The sequence below is a fragment of the Macaca fascicularis genome, chromosome 3 (assembly GCF_037993035.2).
Source record: "Macaca fascicularis isolate 582-1 chromosome 3, T2T-MFA8v1.1".
In the NCBI taxonomy this organism is placed as follows: Eukaryota; Metazoa; Chordata; class Mammalia; order Primates; family Cercopithecidae; genus Macaca; species Macaca fascicularis.
In genome coordinates, this window is record NC_088377.1 from 170,129,198 (window position 1) to 170,147,105 (window position 17,908).

Here is a 17,908-nt window from a genome sequence, read left to right on the forward strand (position 1 = left end):
CTCAATCATTATCTCGCCTCAGCCTCCCAAAGTGCTGGGACTACAGGCGTAAGCCATGACACCCAACTCATATACATCCTTTCATATAGCAATTCTACTTCCAAGAATTTTTTCTTGTTACCAGTCAGGATTAGCTAGGTTAAGTTGAGGTAATAATCTCAAAACATCAATGGCTTAAAATTACAAAGGGCTTTTAAAAATGTCTCACTAGTGCCATAGAAAGACTATCCTTAAAAAAGTATCAAAAAATATGTTAAAAAGAAAAGAGCAAGGTGAAAAAAAAAATAGTGCCATTAGTCGTTATGTCAGTGTAGATCTAAGCTGCCATCTGGTGGTGTTTTTCTTCCTCCTGAAGAACTCTTACTGTTTCTCGTAGTTCAGGTCTACTGGAAACAATTTTTCTCAGCTTTTGTTTGTCTGAAAAATTCTTTTTTTTTTTTTTTTTTTTTTTTGAGATGGAGTCTCATTCTGTCGCCCAGGCTGGAGTGCTGTGGCACAAGTTCAGCTCACCACAACCTCTGCCTCCCGGGTTCAAGCGATTCTCCTGCCTCAGCCTCCTGAGTAGCTGGAATTACAGGCACATGCCACCACAGACAGCTAATTTTTGTATTTTTAGTAGAGATGGGGTTTCACCATGTTGGTCAGGCTGGTCTCGAACCCCTGACCTTGTGATCCACCTACCTTGGCCTCCCAAAGTGCTAGGATTACAGGCGTGAGCCACCATACCTGGCTGAAAAATTCTTTAGTTCACCTCAAAAAAATTTTTTTTTTTTTTAGAGATAGGAATCTCAATGTGGTGCCCAGGCCAGGTGGGACTTGAACTCTTGGACTCAAGCCATCCTTCCACCTCAACTTCCCAAATAGCTGGAACTATAGGGATTCACCATGGCACCCAGCTTACTTCATCTTTATTTATTTTAATTTATTTTATTTTATTTTCATTTTTTGGAGATGGAGTCTCACTCTGTCACCCAGGCTGCAGTGCAGTGGCATGATCTCAGCTCACTGCAACCTCTGCCTCCTGAGTTCAAGCGATTCTCCTGCTTCAGGCTCCCAAGTGGCTGGGGCTACAGGCATGCACCACCGCACCTGGCTGATTTTTGTATTTTTTAGTAGAGACAGGTTTCACCATATTTCGCCTGTAATCCCAGCACTTTGGGAGGCCGAGGTAGGCAGATCACCTGAGGTCAGGAGTTCCAGACCAGCCTGACCAACATGGAGAAACCCTGTCTCTACTAAAAATATAAAATTAGCCAGGTGTGGTGGCACATGCCTGTAATCCCATCTACTCAGGAGGCTGAGGTAGGGAATCGCTTGAACTCGGGAGGCGGAGGTTGTGGTGAGCCGAGGTCACACTACTGCACTCCAGCCTGGGCAACAAGAGCGAAACTCCGTCTCAAAAAACAAAAAAGAAACAAAAAACAAAAAACAAAAAGCCAAGTTTTAATAATTGCTGTGTTTAACAACTGGCTTGTAACATGCCTGAAAATGCAACAACTAGCTCTCGTGACCTGTTGTGGTCTGGCTCCAGCATACAACTGTGCCACTGCCTTCTCCTTTGCCTGCTGTTTCCAAATAAGCTTCTTTGTTTAGTTAACAGGTGTCCATTTCTTTTTTTAAAAAATCTCCTTTTCTCCCATGAGATGGGGTAGGGAAGATGAACTCCCTTTCTCCTATCCTTAGACTTCCCTGGGGTGGGTGAACAAGTCACATGGAAGTTTGGTGAGAGGCTTCACTGGGAGGCAAGAGGTTTAAAGCCTGTGTGTTCCCAAGAGCCTTCCTTGCATCTGGCCAGCTAACTGCTTCCTTGGCATAACTTTGGGAGGGTCAATTACCCCGTTTGGGGTAAGGGTGAATGTTTACAAAATGGGATAGGCTGAATTACTGCTGGTTTGTAGTTGGTGGAAAGAGGGAGAAAAGAGCCCGGCACATCCTCGTCCTTCCTCTCCTCTTCTTTTTTTCCCCTTTTCTGTTGTCACCATCACATTCCTTGATGTCATTCCTGCCATTGTGAGCTGACAGGCCCTCCCAGCCCTGGTGGACAGACCATAAGTAAATGGGGAGGAAGAGCTGGGAAGGTGGGGGCAGATCACATCAACATCTCGGCGTTGGGCTGGGTCTGCGTGGAGCCTCAGAAATGTTCCCCAGCCCATTCTTCCCAAGAACCAATGAGTAAAATCAGGGGCCTCCCACCTGAGGTCAGGGAACCAGGCCCTGGAGTGGAACTTGGGGTGGAAAATGGCCTTCTTTGTCAACTGATTCATTCTCCAGAATTCAACTTGTTCTCCAACTCGGTGGTGTTTGAAAGCAACTTTATCCAGGTACCCTCATGCAGCTCAGGGCCAGCTGTCTTTCTGTTTCCAAAACCTGTTCCTAGGGGTTGGTTAGGAGATGCTGTGGCCTTTTAAAGCCCTGGAGGTGGGGGAGGAGGGACAAAGAAGCCACCAAAGCTAGAGAAAACCAGAAGGTCTGGGTCCCAAGTTCACCTCCATTTGTGCCTACCATATGATAGAGCTACCTGCAGGTCGTCTGCTTTAAGGAAATTGATTTATGCCTTACAAAAGGAGAGATCAGAGCTCAGTCTCCAGGCAGGGTTCATAGGCCCTTTCTGGGCCACTTGTCCAAACTGGGTAGTTACAGGGAATGAAGGTTGCTGTTAGAAACCCTGCTCTGAAATCCAACCTCCTCACTCTGGGATGGTTTAGAAACAGCCTTGTTTGAAAGCGAAGACACTGGGTAAAAAGGTCTTGCCCAGATCCTACCATTCCCTAAAAGGATGGTGGTGACCAATGGAAGTGAGCCTGGGATGGGACCACTGGGAGTGGAAGGTGATCGTTTTCATAAGTATCAAGTCTTAGGCGGGTGCTGCCTGCCTCCCTCTAGCGGTCTAGCCTGAACCCGTGCTCCTGCGTGGGAGAGCATAACCAGTTGGTCAGCCAGTAAGCACACACTAAACATCACTGAGTGCAGGGCAGGAGGTGCAGAGAAAGATCAGTGTCCCTGGCCAGGAAGCCTATGAGTTTGGTTTACCCGTTATTTGGTAACTGTCTAAGCAAGCTCTATGTCAGAGAGTTTGGTCCAGCTGATGCCCCAGGCATGTGCTGGGGGCATTCAGGGCATTCTCTCTGGACTTTGGCAGTTGAAGAAGGCTTTCCAGAAGGGTCTTAAGCCATTCTTTGAGAGACTGCTGAGATTCTGGTAAGTGGAAGAACAGCGGGGAGGATATCTCAGACAGAGGGGCTTCAAAGTACCTAAGGAAAGGCAGGGAGGCTGGAATGCAAGGTCTGCAAGACACAGACCCATTCAAATGGAGTGGGAAAGCAGCCAGGGGTTATAGGAGAGAAGGCGGAAACAGTTTGAGGTGGGTCTTGGGCTTAATTTGGAGACTCTTCACAGAGCAGTGAGCTACTCCCTAATGGAGTCCCCAGATTCTGGAGAGCTGTGTTCATGGCTCCTGCCGCTCCACGGTCCCTTTGCTGCCCCCCGGGAGATGTGTAGTTGGGTGATCAACTGGCAAACCTGGGGCGAGCTCATTCCTAACATACCCTTGGTGGAGACAGAGCAGTAACATGGGAAGTCCAGTCTCAGGGTCCAATTTCTAGTCATTTCTATTTGGGTGTAATGATTCATGATTCGGCTGCAAATTTGTTCTCTTAATTTTTTTTTTTTTTTTTTTGAGATGGAGTCTCACTCCGTTGCCCTGGTGCGATCTAGGCTCACTGCAACCTCTGCCTCCCGGGTTCAAGCAATTCTCCTATCTCAGCCTCCCGAGTAGCTAGGACTACAGGCGTACACCACCTTGCCCAGCTAATTTTTTTGTGTTTTAGTAGAGACAGGGTTTCACCATGTTGGCCAAGATGGTCTCAATCTCTTGACCTCATGATCCGCCCGACGTGGCCTCCCAAAGTGCTATTTTTTTGGCCTAATATTAAAACTGTTTAGATTCTCTGAATGGACACTAAGTGACCCAGGTAGCAACAAACTCAGAATGTGCTAGGGAGAGACTGACCCCCAGAGAAAAGTTCAAAGTTTGATTTAAAAAAATTTTTTTTGATAGAGACAGGGTCTCACCATGTAGCCCAGGCTCGTCTTGAACTCCTGGCTTCAAGTGATACTCCCGCTTTGGACTTCCAAAGTGCTGGGATTATAGGCGTGAATGACCGCACACAGTCCAAAGTTTACTTGAAGTGATGCAATCCACGTATTAGTTATAGTTTTAGTTGTTGTAGTGGAGTTACACTGCTTCCTCTCTCCCCTTTCCTGCACATCGCCATCACTATCGTCTCAAAGCAGCATCACCCACAAATATTTATTGAGCACTTACTCTCAATACGTACAACCCTCTGTGTTTTGCAGAGGACATGAATTTTATTCCTCAACATGGGCTCCAGGAAGTGTCACTTTTTTTTTTCAAAATCAAAATTCACTTTTCTGGGAACACCATCTGGTCAGGCTGGTGGGAAATTACATTTCAGTCATTCCTGGGGCTTTCCCTTGTCCCCAGTTCCACCAAGGACTGGGCAGTGGTGTCGATGGTTTTACAAAGTCTAGAACATTGACTGGACTTAGTGGCTCATGCCTGTAATCTCAGCATTTTGGGAGGCTGAGAGGGGAAGATCACTTGAGCCCAGGAGTTTGACACCAGTCTGGGCAACATAGTGAGACCCCATCTCTATTTTCTAAAAAAGGTGTAGAGCATTGGGAGAAGGCCCTCTGGCCTTGGGAACACAGGGGTCCCTCCTCATATGTTCCTTACCTGGGTCCCCGTGGCTCCTTAGTGGCCCCAGTTCTTGTGCTTTTCTGCCAGCCGTGCATAGTGAAGTGGGGGTGTCTTAGCTGAGACATTGTGCCCAGTGGTGGGCATCCAGTATCTCTGTCCTGTGATGGCCCCCTTCTGCTTCAAGAGAATAGATCCTCATTCCATTCAAGACCCAGCAACAAGATAGCCCCTCCATCATCCTGGGAGAAGTGCTCCAAACCTCCCTCAACTCAAGCTGTCTGGGTCTTCCCTATTCAACAGCTTTTTCCTCACTTTCCTCCCCTTCTGGGACTTTCTTCACACAATCTCCCTTTTGGGCCATTAGAAACCATTGCTGGCTTCTCCTACCCAAAGATGGGGGAATGAAAACTTCAATGCCACTCAGCTTTTTCTTGCTAGTGCATCTTTTTACAGTTAGATAAAACAGAGGGGCCGGGCGCGGTGGCTCAAGCCTGTAATCCCAGCACTTTGGGAGGCCGAGACGGGCGGATCACGAGGTCAGGAGATAGAGAGATGATCCCGGCTAACACGGTGAAACCCCGTCTCTACTAAAAAATACAAAAAAATAGCCGGGCGAGGTGGCGGGCGCCTGTAGTCCCAGCTACTCGGGAGGCTGAGGCAGGAGAATGGCGTAAACCTGGGAGGCGGAGCTTGCAGTGAGCTGAGATCCGGCCACTGCACTCCAGCCTGGGTGACAGAGCAAGACTCCGTCTCAAAAAAACAAAAACAAAAAAAAACAAACAAACAAAAAAAAAAACAGAGGACCCAGAGAAGGATAATGTAGGGTTCCTGCAGCCAAGGACCTTAAAGTATATTTGGGGAGACCAACAAAAATGGTCAATAGCAGGTCAGGGCCCAGCTCAGTGTGCTGCACACCTGCCCCTAAGATGAAGTGCTGCTTTCCAGCATCTGTATCCTTCCACCCCTTGTTTTCTGCTCCTTTCTGACCCACGCACCTGAGGCTGATTTCCAGGTCACTAAGCCCGGGAACTGGAGAGATGTCTGTGAAGGGTCTGCCACCGTGATCCTTGGGGTGACCTCCTCGGTGCCCTCCCTGCCGCTCCCCAATGTCCTCCTGATGGCCAATGTTACCTGGCCCCGGGGTCCGTTTTCCACCTGGAGCACACCTGGTGATGCCCCAGTCATCACCCTCAGCAGGTAAAGGCTTGAGGGAGGGCCGGAAGGGATGGAATGATTGACTGGGATATGCATTGCTTTGTAGCTGGATTTTAGATCAAAAGAAAAGACAGTGTTCTTTAGTGCATAAACCCTGTAGAACTCATTCATTCATTTGTTTAGCAAGTATTTAATATCTTTTTTTTTTTTTTTTTTTTTTTGAGATAGAGTCTCGCTCTGTTGCCCAGGCTGGAGTGCAGTGGCGTGATCTCGGCTCACTGCAAGCTCCACCTCCTGGGTTCACACCATTCTCCTGCCTCAGCCTCCCGAGTAGCTGGGACTATAGGTGCCCGCCACCACACCTGGCTAATTTTTTGTGTTTTTTAGTAGAGACAGGGTTTCACTGTGTTAGCTAGGATGGTCTCAATCTCCTGACCTCGTGATCTGCTTGCCTTGGCCTCCCAAAGTGCTGGGATTACAGGTGTGAGCCACCACGCCCAGCTGTATTTGTTTAGCATCTATATTTACCAAGCACTGTTCTTCGTGCTGGGATAGGGCAGTACACAGTCCTTGTCTCGAACCTGGTTTTTGAGAATCTTAGCTTCCTTTTCTGTAAATGTGTGTGTGTGTGTATACATGTGTGTACATGCAGACACATTTCCATGTCTTTTAAAATCTTTTTGTAAATATAATTTCAATAATTTCTATTTAGTAATATGAATGAATTAAAATTTACTTGACAAGTCCCTAATATTAGACATTTAGAAATGTTCCTTTTTGTCAATATAGATAGAGGGGGTTTCCAAGGAAAAAGTGGGGATGCGAAAGTCAAACACGACTATGAAATCCTGAGATTGAAAAAAAAAATACTAGATATTCAGGAGACATCTATCCTTTTCCTTGCCCTTTCAACACAGTAAGTCAGGATATAGGGAGAAAGAGTCCTAGAAACTGAGTCAGGATATCTTAGTTCCACGTCACACTTAATAAGATCTAAACTTGGGCAAATCACTTAGCCTCTCTAAGCGTCAGCCTCAAAATCTGTAAAGTGGAATTAATCATACTTATCTTGGCAGGGCATAGTGGCTCACATCTGTAATCCTAGCTCTTTGGGAGTCTGAGGTGGGAGGATCGCTTGAAGCCAGGAGTTCAAGACCAGTCTGGGCAACATAGGGAGATCCTGTTTCTACCAAAAAAATACCAAAATAATTAGGTGGGTGTACTGGCACACACCTGTATTCCTACTAAAGTCCTGGAAATTGGAGAGGAGTCAGTCTTAGTAATCACCTCCACGTTCATTACATGAGCTTTCTCCCTTCAGCATCCCCCAGGCAGAGAGGTAGGAGGCCAATGACGCTGAGCCACCTCTAAGTGGGCACCCACATGGTTGATTGAAACCACAGGCTCTCTCATGGGAATGTCCTGATTATGCCCAGGCTTCTCCCCCTGAAGTACGTGGAGCTGCGAATCTACGACCGGCTCCAGCGCATCCTGAGGGTTAGGACAGTGACCGAAAAGATCTACTATCTGAAGCTCCACGAAAAACACCCAGAGATTGTGTTTCAATTCTGGGTCCGCTTGGTGAAAATTCTGCAGAAAGGCCTGTCCATCACCACCAAAGACCCGAGAATCGAATTCACTCACTGCCTGGTGCCCAAGATGCCCACCAGCTCCATAGAAACAACAGTAAGTGGACCTCCCTCCAGGACCTGTTGAGAGATAAGTATATATATGTATATATGTAAGTGTGTGTGTATATATATAGACGTTTCCATGTCTTTTAAAAGCTCTTTGTAAGTATCATTTTGATAATTTCTATTCAGTAGTATGAATGAATTAAAATTTATTTGACCTGTCCCTAATATTGAGACATTTAGAAATGTTTCTGTTTTTTTGAGACAGAGCCATGCCCTGTCACCCGGCTGGAGTGCAATTGCGCCATCTCGGCTCACTGCAACTTCCACCTCCCGAGTTCAAGCGATTCTCATGCCTCAGCCTCCAGAGTAGCTGGGATTACAGGTGTATGCCACTACGCCTGGCTCATTTTTGTATTTTTAGTAGAGATAGGGTTTCACCATGTTGGCCAAGCTGGTCCTGAACTCCTGTCCTCAAGTGATCCACCTGCCTTGGCCTCCCAAAGTGCTGGGATTACAGGTGTGAACCTCTGTGCCTGGCCTGTATTTATTATTGTAAATAATGCTAAAACAAGCATTTATATGTATGATCTACATTTCTGATTATGTTCTCAGATAGGTTTTTAGAAGTAGAATTCAAAGAGCATGAACGTTTTCAAGGCTCTTAACACACATTGCTAGATTATTTCCATAAATATCATACCAAATTATACTCTCACCAATAATATGAGTGTCTGTGGGCCGGGTGTGGTGGCTCACGCCTGTAATCCTAACACTTTGGGAGGCCAAGACAGGTGGATCACCTGAGGTCAGGAGTTCAAGATCAGCCTGCCCAACATGGCGAAACCCTGTCTTTACTAAAAATACAAAACTTAGCCCGGCATAGTGGCAGGCCCCTATAATGCTACTTGGGAAGCTGAGGCAGGAGTCACTTAAACCCGGGAAGTGAAGGTTGCAGTGAGCGGAAATCGTGCCACGTTACTCCAGCCTGGGTGAAAGAGTGAAACTCCATCTCAAAAAAAAAAAAAAAAAAAAAATAGTATTTTACTGCATATCCTATTACAATTGAGCAGTAAACGTTTTAATAAATTTCCTAGTATAATAGGTAAAAAAGTGGCATTCTCTGATTTTCAATGAGTTTCAGCATTGTTACATTGTTATGTATTTATAGTCATATATATAATACAATATTATTTTAATATATTTTATATATATATTAATGCCATATATATGGCACTGTCTATTGTGTTCTTTGGCCATTTTTCTATTGGCAATCTTGTGTTTCTCTAAATTGATTTGTAAAAGAAAACTTTTTTTTTTTTTTGAGATGGAATCTCACTCTGTTGCCAGGCTAGAGTGCAGTGGTGCAATCTTGGCTCACTGCAACCTCTGCCTCCCGGGTTCAAGTGATTCTCCTGCCTCAGCCTTCCGAGTAGCTGGGACTACAGGCGTGCACCACCACACCCAGCTAACTTTTGTATTTTTAGTAGAGATGGTGTTTCATCATGTTGGCCAGTATGGTCTCGATCTCTTGACCTCGTGATCCAACCGCCTCGGCTTCCCAAAGTGCTGGGATTACAGGCGTGAGCCACTGTGCCCGGCCTATAGTAAAACTTTTTATACATCAGGATTTTTGACCCTTACAAGTTTTTACAAATATTTCCTCAAATATTTGCCCTTCCTCTTTGGTTTATTTAGGGTACGTCTTTGATACACATAAGACCTTTCCAGGTCCTGCTTGGTATAGAAGCACAGGAAGGAAGGTCAATAGATTGGACTGTCCAAAACCTTCAGATTTCAGAATCTGAATGCTTTCCTCCTCCCACTTAAGTTCTGTGCTTCAGGTATGTTATTGACTTTGAAGGTCAGCAGTTTTATAGCCTGACAGCTTTGCTTCTGAACATTCAGATCTGTACTCTGGACAGAGTAGCCACCATAGTTGACCAGGGAGTGGGTGTGACCCTGCCAGGGGTCCCATTTTTTGTTGGATGATTCTCGGGGCTTAATGCTGAAGGAACAGGTTCCCAGGGCTAGGGTGTGAAACTCAACTGTAATATCACAAACCCCTTCAAAGTTCTACCCCAAGGAGGCCAAGAACTCTCTGAGCAGACCTATCCATCTGACGCTAAATTTCTCCATCCAGCCTGAAAACAGCCTCCTGTCATCCCCCCAGCCTAGCGAGTCCCTCGTGCTGCTGGCGGCTGAGCAGACCAGTGGCAGTTTCTCACAGCTCTCAGGAAAGCTCCAGCTCACAGCAGACAGGTGGGTCCTCTGTGGGGTCAGCTCCAGATCCCTTCCTCCAGCGTGAAGTCATGGGATCAATGACACCCTCTACCAATCTATCTCAGTTCCTTCTTTGTATTTTAGATAGTCATGCACATGGCTTTTTCTGTCAATTTTATTGTAAGCCTGCCTTTGAAAATAAGGTCTTTGGCTCTTTGATCTGAATATTCACTCCTTAGGCAAAATCCAGTGTTTTCTAACGACAGGTGTTCAATAAAAGGAATGAGGGATGAGAAAATCAATTCAAAGAAGTGAAGCTAACAAAGCAGGCTCATGGTGGAGTTAGCTATTGACTATTTCCAATCCAAGCTCACAAGGATCCCTGGGGTAAAACCCTAGTTCTCTTTGCCTCATCTGCCTCTTCTTTTATTGTTTTCTTTTTGCTTCTTTTCTTTTTTTTTTTTTTTTTGGAAGACAGAGTTTCACTCTTGCTGCCCAGGCTGGAGTGCAATGGTGTGATGTCGGCTCACTGCAACCTCCACCTTCTGGGTTCAAGCGATTCTCTCGACTCAGCCTCCCAAGTAGCTGGGATTACAGGCACCTGCCACCACACTCAGCTAATTTTTTGTATTTTTAGTAGAGACAGGGTTTCACCATGTTGGCCAGGCTGGTCTCGAACTCCTGACCTCAGGTGATCCACCCACCTTGGCCTCCCAAAGTGCTGGAATTACAGGCGTGAGTCACTGTGCCTGGCCCTCACCAGCCTCTTCTGCAAAACGGACAGAATAAGGGAAACTACTGGTAGCTCCAAAGTCTCATTAATTTACTAATAATTGTATTAGATTCTTTCTGTAAAAAGCGATAGAAACTCAAAGTAAGATAGTGCAACCAATATGCTGCACAAATGCAACTTGTAGGGTATCATCAGAATGCAAATTTATTTTGTTTGCCCTTCATAACTTTTTCAGTGGCAGAAGTTTTCCTCTTGCCCCTGGATAAAAGCTGGATTTCTGGGCAGGCTACATAGCATATGGGCTCTCTCTGAGAATATAAAAGCTCCTTTGGTCCATTTAAATTGCAAAAGCAGCCTCAATTCTGAAATTAAAATATCTAATGTCTGAAAATTAATAAAACCCTGAACTTATCACATCTTCTCCTTACCCTCAGTCTGGCTCCCTATCAAGGTGACCTTTCCTAGCGGGGAACTGGGTTGTCACTCTTCTTCTCTTTCTGTTTCCTAATATTTAAAGCTAACTTTTTTCTCTTAGGAGCTTTCTTTCTTTTTTCTTTTTCCTCCTTTCTTTCTTTTCTTTCTCTTTCCTTTCCCCCTCCCCTCCCCTCCCCTCTCCTCTCCTTTGCATTCCAACAGTGTCTCACTCTGTTGCCCAAGCTGGAGTACAGTGCCATGATCTTGGCTCACTACAGCCTCAATCTCCTGGGGTCAAGCAGTCCTCCCACCTCAGCCTCCCAAGTAACTGGGACTACAGGCATGCACCACCATGCCTGGTTAATTTTTTAAATTTTTAGTAGAGACAAGGTCTTGCTATGTTGCCCAGGCTGGTCTGAAACTCCTGAACCGAAGTGATCCTCCCACCTTGGCCTCCTAAAGTGCTGGGATTATAGTCATGAGCCATTACAACTGGCAAGGAGCTTTCCTGGGTTCTTTGAAATCTCCTTTCTGGCCCCTCAACTGCAACACCTCCCTTTCATCTGGCCACACTGTGCCCCCCCACCCCCACCCCCACCCTCCCAGCCATGGCTCTGCAGGGGCCATGCCCCCCCAGGCACTAGCTATCCCCTCACCCCTTTAAGGAGTCCTCTTGGGTAGGGCTTACAGTGGCTCCAGGCTGGTGTGCACGTGCTCGCGCTCTCTCTCTCTCTCTCTCTCTCTCTCTCTCTCTCTCACAGCCCACATCTGACCTTCAGGAAACATCCTCTCATATTTTGACCAGCCACTGGAGAGGAGGACCTTGCTTCCTAGGCACAGAAGCAACTCTTCTCCCAGAGCCCAGGAGCCACAGCTCAAGCTCCCTGGGTTGACCCAGGAAGGCTCTCTCTTTCAGCTTGAGGAGAAGGAGGCAGCAGTTCTTTACAAAGGACTCTCTCCCCATGTGACAACCCAAGCCCTTGGTTACCAAGACTGGTAATCCCTCAGGCCCCCCAGCTCACTCTCACTTCTCTGATCTTAAATTTTTGGTCCCTGGGATTTTGTCTTTGAGTCATAATACGTTATATTCTCAACACATCAAAGTAGTACTTAAGGTCTGAAAAGTTGTTTGTTCCTCCAGCAGAGCAGGCCTTAGCTCCAGGCTCCCTCCTCCTCCTCCCGTGTGGCTTTCTCTCCTTGGGTTGCCTTTAACATTATTCCATATATGCATATTGTGCCCCGCATTTCCATACATGTGCTTAAAGCACTGGCGCTGGAAAAAGCCATAACTAGAAAGAGAGTTTTTTTGTTTTGTTTTGTTTGAGAAGGAGTCTCACTCTGTCACGCAGACTGGAATGCAGTGGTGCCATCTCGGCTCACTGCAAGCTCCACCTCCTGGGTTCAAGCGATTCCCATGCCTCAGCCTCCTGAGTAGCTGGGATTACAGGCATGTGCCACCATGCCCAGCTAATTTTTGTATTTTTAGTACAGACGGGGTTTCACCATATTGGCCAGGCTGGTCTTGAACTCCTGACCTCAAGTGATCCGCCCACCTCGGCCTCCAAAAGTGCTAGGATTATAGGCGTGAGCCACTGCACCCACCCAAAAGTGGTTTTTAAGTTAAATTTTAACAATGTTTTCGTTTTCTTCTATTGCTTTCAATAACCCCAAAATTCCCTGGGCTCCAACAGGAACAATGACACTGCCATTGAAATAGACAACCGCAGCAGCTATAAGATACCCTCACCAGTGGCATCTCCAATCAATTTGAATATACCCATGAGAGCTGTCTTGAGCCACAGCCTCTGGGAACAAGAGGATCCGGATGAGCACCTTCTACAAGTTCCTGTAGCCAGTTCCCTAGGAGAGCACTTCTTGGGACCCTGACACCTAGGCAAAACATGCTCTTCCTGGCATGCGTGTACTTGTACTTGCTACCACCTCTTATAATGCTCCTTTCCCACTGTGAGCCGAGTGACCATGGGAGAGGTAAGATGGTGTTTCCAACAAGGTGCTTCTGTGCTTCCACCAATAAACTTCCAAGTGAGTCCCTAATTGTTACAGGTTGTGCTATAGGGAGGCTCCAGTTTGGGAAAGGACTGACTGAGAACAGGAGCAGTTTTTGGAAAAATAGGTGGGAAAAGTTACTATCTGTGTATTATTCCATTCTTGTATTGTTATAAAGAACTACTTAAGACTGGGTAATTTTATTTATTTATTTATTTATTTATTTATTTATTTATTTATTTATTTATTTTGGAGATAGAGTCTTACTCTGTCACCAGGCTGGAATACAGTGGCGTGATCATGGCTCACTGCAACCTCCACCTCCTGGGTTCAAGCAATTCTTGTGCGTCAGCCTCCCAAGTAGCTGGGACTACAGGCACCCAATATACCTGGCTAATTTTTTGTGTTTTAGTAGAGATGGGGTTTCACCATGTTGCCCAGGCTGGTCTCCAACTCCTGAGCTCAGGCCATCCACTCACCTTGGCCTCTCAAAGGGCTAGGATTACAGGCGTGAGCCACCAGGCCCAGCCTCAAGACTGGGTAATTTATAAAGAAAAGAGGCTAATTGGCTCATGGTTCCCTAGGCTGTACAGGAAGCATGGCTGGGGAGGCCTCAGGAAACTTACAATGAAGGCAGAAGACAAAAGAGAAGCAGACCTGTCCTACATGGCTGGAGCAGGAGAAAGAAACAAGGAGGAGGTGCTACACACTTCTAAACAACCAGATCTCATGAGAACTCATTATCATGAGAATAGCAAGGAGGAAATCCACCCCCATGATCCAATCATCTCCCACCGGCCACCTCCTCCAACACTGGGGATTAAATTCCACATGAAATTTGGGCAGGGAGACAGATCCAAATCATATAGTAGTCTGCTCAATTGAAACCACACAATAGCCAAGTAAAGCCAAGAAAGCCAGTCCAAGACTGGCTTGGAAAGGGCCTCTGAGGAGAGGAAAGGGCCACTGAGGAGAAATCAATTTTCAAAGGGGCAGGGGGAAATAGAGGCCCGAGCTACTACAAGCCCAAAATAAAATAAATCCTGAGAAGGATGGCAACCAGCTGGAAGATTCTTTTGTGTTGCTCCATTATCTCAAGCAAGAAATTGAGTCTTTGGCTGGGCACAGTGGCTCATGCCTGTAATCCTAGCACTTTGGAAGGCTGAGGTGGGTGGATCACTTGAGGTCAGGAGTTCGAGACCAGCCTGACCAACATGGCAAAACCCTGTCTCTACCCAAAATACAAAAATTAACTTGACGTGGTGGTACACGCCTGTAGTCCCAGCTACTCAGGAGGCTGAGGCAGGAGAATTACTTGAACCAGGAGGCAGAGCTTGCAGTGAGCCAGGATCATGCCACTGTGCTCCAGCCTGGGTGACAGAGCCAGACTCCATCTCAAAAAAAAATAAAATAAAATAAATTAGGTCTTCCTCGCCCCACTCCCTGTGTTAGTATAAAGCTATGAAGGCTCCCCCGACCCATACAACATTTTGTTGCTAATGAAAACATGGTAAGGAAGATATTGACTGTCCATCACCAGAAATCCTGATTGATTTGACTATTCCTACCCAGAACCTAATGAAAGTGAACTGGAAGACATGGCATCTTTGAGTATTGGGAATGGGGCAGGAGCTTTGGCCAACCTTTGTACACGTAGGGAGTATCTACAAGGAAAATACCACCACTCCTTTTTTTTTTTGAGATAGAGTCTTGTTCTGTTGCCCAGGCTGGAGTGCAGTGGTGTGATCTTGGCTCACTGCAACCTCCGCCTCTCAGGTTCGAGTGATTCTTGTGCCTCAGCCTCCCAAGTAGCTGGGGTTACAGATATGCACCACCAGCCGGGCTAATTTTTGTATTTTTAGTAGAGACAGGGTTTCTCCACGTTGGCCAGGCTGGTCTCGAACTCCTGACCTCAGGTTATCCACCCTCCTCGGCCTCCCAAAGTGCTGGGATTACAGGCATGAGCCACCACGCCCAGCCCCACCATGCCCATTCCAATATTTAATAAGTATTCGTCAAGCTCCTGCGAGGGGCTAGACACTGCGTTTGATGCTAAGTATACTGGAGAGAACAAGACAGATGGACAAGTTACCTGCCTTTAGGGAGGGTCTGGGAGAGATGCCAAGCCCTATGTTGGAGACATAGGGAAGCCATTAATGTTGACCTGATGTCTGAGCCACCCAGCCTGCAAATGAAGGCTGGAGGCCCTGCTTTCCAGCATATGTGGTTCACATCCTGTGTGGTGCAGAGAGAAAGAACATGGTTGCCCTCTCTCTTGTGCGTGCTTGGTTGTGCTGAGTAGTCAAATCTGGCTGAATTGAGTCAGAAAAGACATCTGAGCTAAGAGGATGCCTGATGCTTGTTGGTTTTGTCTTGCCTCCAGTAAAATTAAAAACAAGTTTCCTTTCAGCATGTTACAATCGAATAAGCTGAGCATTGTTGGTGCTGGTGTGGGATATCTAGAAGCTGAACTTAGAAGAGACTACTGTGCGGCATGATTGTACTTCCCAGTGCATGCCTGTTGTCCTGGTATCATTATTAATACATACCCATTTCACCCTGAGAAGTGTCCCTCAGCGAATCACAAATCATGTGGCCACCCTATCTATATGGCATGCTTACAAATGTTTAAAAGGCTTGTCATCCCCACTTCTTTGTCTTGGTTTAAGTCTTCATCAGCCCTCACCTAGACTATTATGTTAATAGCAACCCCAGACTAGGCACGGTAGCTCACACCTGTAATCCCAGCACTTTGGGAGGCCGAGGTGGGTGGATCACAAGGTCAGGAGTTCAAGACCAGCCTGTCCAATATGGTGAAACCCCATCTCTACTAAAAATACAAAAATTAGCTGGGTGTGGTGGCACACACCTGTAGTCCCAGCTACTCGGGAGGCTGAGGCAGAAGAATCACTTGAACCTGGGAGGCGGAGGTTACAGTGAGCAGAGATGGTGCCACCGCACTCCAGCCTGGGCGACAAAGCCAGACTCCATCTCAAAAAACAATAAAATAAAATAAAATAGTAACCCCAATTGGTCTCCCAGACTTTATCATAATAGTAGCTAACATCTTTAGAAATTTGCTATCTTCCAAGCACTATACTGACTTTACAAAGATCACTAAACCACAGCACAAGCCATTGAGAAGCAGATCTTATTATCACATTTTATAAATGATAAACCGGAGCCACAGAGAGGTTCAAGAACTTGCTTAAGGTCACACAGGTAGGAAGTAGCAGAGCCAGGACTTGAAGCCAGTCTGTCTAACTTCAAAGTCCAAATTACTCTTGATGGCTCTCCAATGTCTTCCCAACTCATTCCCTTTTCATACCTCTAACAGAGCAACCTTTTTGACACATAAATCTGACAGGAAGGACCAGGCATGGTGGCTCATACCTGTAATCCCAGCACTTTGGAAGGCTGAGGTGGGCAGATCACTTGAAGTCAGAAGTTTGAGACCAGCCTGGCCAACGTGGTGAAACCATCTCCACTAAATATGTCAAAATTAGCTGGGCATGGTGGTGCGTGTCTGTAGTCCCAGCTACTCAGAGGCTGAGGCAGGAGAATCTCTTGAACTGGGGAGGCAGAGGTTGAAGTGAGCCGAGATCACTCCGCTGCGCTCTAGCCTGGACAACAGAGCGAGACTCTGTCTCAAAAAAAAAAAAAATCTGACCGAGCTTGCCCTTAATAAAACCAAACCCTCTGAAATGAAATGTCCAGGCTCCTGCCTCTCTCTCCAGCCTCTCCACTGGCCACTGCTGCTGTAGAATCTTATGCTCCCACCATGCCAAATTTCTTGTGGTTCCCTAAATGCACCATGTTTTAAGATACTTCGAGGACATTGTATACACTTTTGTTCTACCTGAGATACCTTTGCTTACTTTCTCCACCTGTTGCCCTCATGACACTTATCTTTATTGATGGATTTCTTCAATGCTACTATTGTGCCTTACATGTGCCTTGTATTATAGCATTTTTATAGCATTTCTCACCCAATTGTGGCTATTTGTTTACATGTCTGTCTCCCTGGTGGAGCTATGAACTCTTTGATAACAGATGCCATTTTATGTCAGACTTCTTTGGTTGCCAGTAAGAGAAGCTGACTCTAATCTAAACCAAAAGGGATTCATTGGATGGTTGTAGGTTGGCTCACAGAATCAAGAGGACAACTGCGGAGCCGGTCTTGGAACGCTCTGACACCAGAACAGCTCTGCGAATTCAGATAAGGGTAGTGAATTGACCATTTCATCAAATGCTGCAGCAGGCTGGGTGGTTTCCCTAAAGGAAATTGAGGTGTGTTACAAGAAGACCAATAGGGGAACAGGTATCTGGTGACTGATAATAACAAATTTCCACGGCAGTCTCTGTTCTCTGTTGGAAGAGGTACTCCACCATGGTCCTTGAGCATCTCTACACATTCTTGCTAAGCGTGTCAAATTTCAAGTCCTAATTGTCCTCTGTCTCTGGGGGAGGGGACAGGTTTGGTTACTGTTTGTTGTAAAAATTACTGAGCCTTTCGCCATGGATGCCTCAGCTGTATGCAAAACCCCTTGTGTTGCTGGGGAATAGGGCAACTGGTTCAGCCATGCTGGTGCTTCTGCTGTTTGCTGTTGGCAATAAACTATACTGTTTTTGTTCATTGAATCTCTGCCTACTTTGCGCACCTAAGTGATCATGGTAAGTCAACCTGCATGCTTGCTTAGTCATTTTTTTAGAATATTGTTACTCCTTGACATCCTCTATGAAACCTAGATTCTTCTCTGACACTGTCCAAACCCACGTACAATCTCTTTTTTTTTTTTTCTTTTTTCTTTTTTTTTGGAGATTAAGTCTTGCTCTGTCACCCAGGCTGGAGTGCAGCAGTGCAATCTCGGTTCACTGCAACCTCCGCCTCCCAGGTTCAAGCAATTCTCCCGCCTCAGCCTCCTGAGTAGCTGGGTTTACAGGCACGTGCCACCACATCCAGCTAATTTTTGTATTTTTAGTAGAGATAGGGTTTCACTGTGTTGGCCAGGATGGTCTCAA

The 17,908-nt window shown here is 46.2% G+C and overlaps 1 protein-coding gene across 1 annotated transcript; it reads left to right on the plus strand.

Moving 5' to 3' along the window:
- The first annotated feature begins 2,125 nt into the window (after positions 1 to 2,125).
- On the plus strand, positions 2,126 to 17,522 carry GARIN1A (golgi associated RAB2 interactor 1A). Its single transcript, XM_045387981.2, has 5 exons — positions 2,126 to 2,320; positions 5,705 to 5,917; positions 7,312 to 7,561; positions 9,653 to 9,771; positions 12,571 to 17,522. The coding sequence occupies exons 1-5, from the start codon at positions 2,169 to 2,171 to the stop codon at positions 12,764 to 12,766; spliced, it is 930 nt and encodes a 309-aa protein (XP_045243916.1). The 5' UTR covers positions 2,126 to 2,168; the 3' UTR covers positions 12,767 to 17,522.
- Positions 17,523 to 17,908: the final 386 nt, after the last annotated feature.

Bases quoted from the DNA above. Each gene is read 5' to 3' on its own strand.
- GARIN1A (XM_045387981.2), top strand. From the start codon at position 2,169: ATGAGTAAAATCAGGGGCCTCCCACCTGAGGTCAGGGAACCAGGCCCT. The intron at 5,918-7,311 runs GTAAAGGCTTGA...GATTATGCCCAG, and splicing joins CCAGTCATCACCCTCAGCAG to GCTTCTCCCCCTGAAGTACG. The intron at 7,562-9,652 runs GTAAGTGGACCT...TTCTCCATCCAG, and splicing joins CCAGCTCCATAGAAACAACA to CCTGAAAACAGCCTCCTGTC.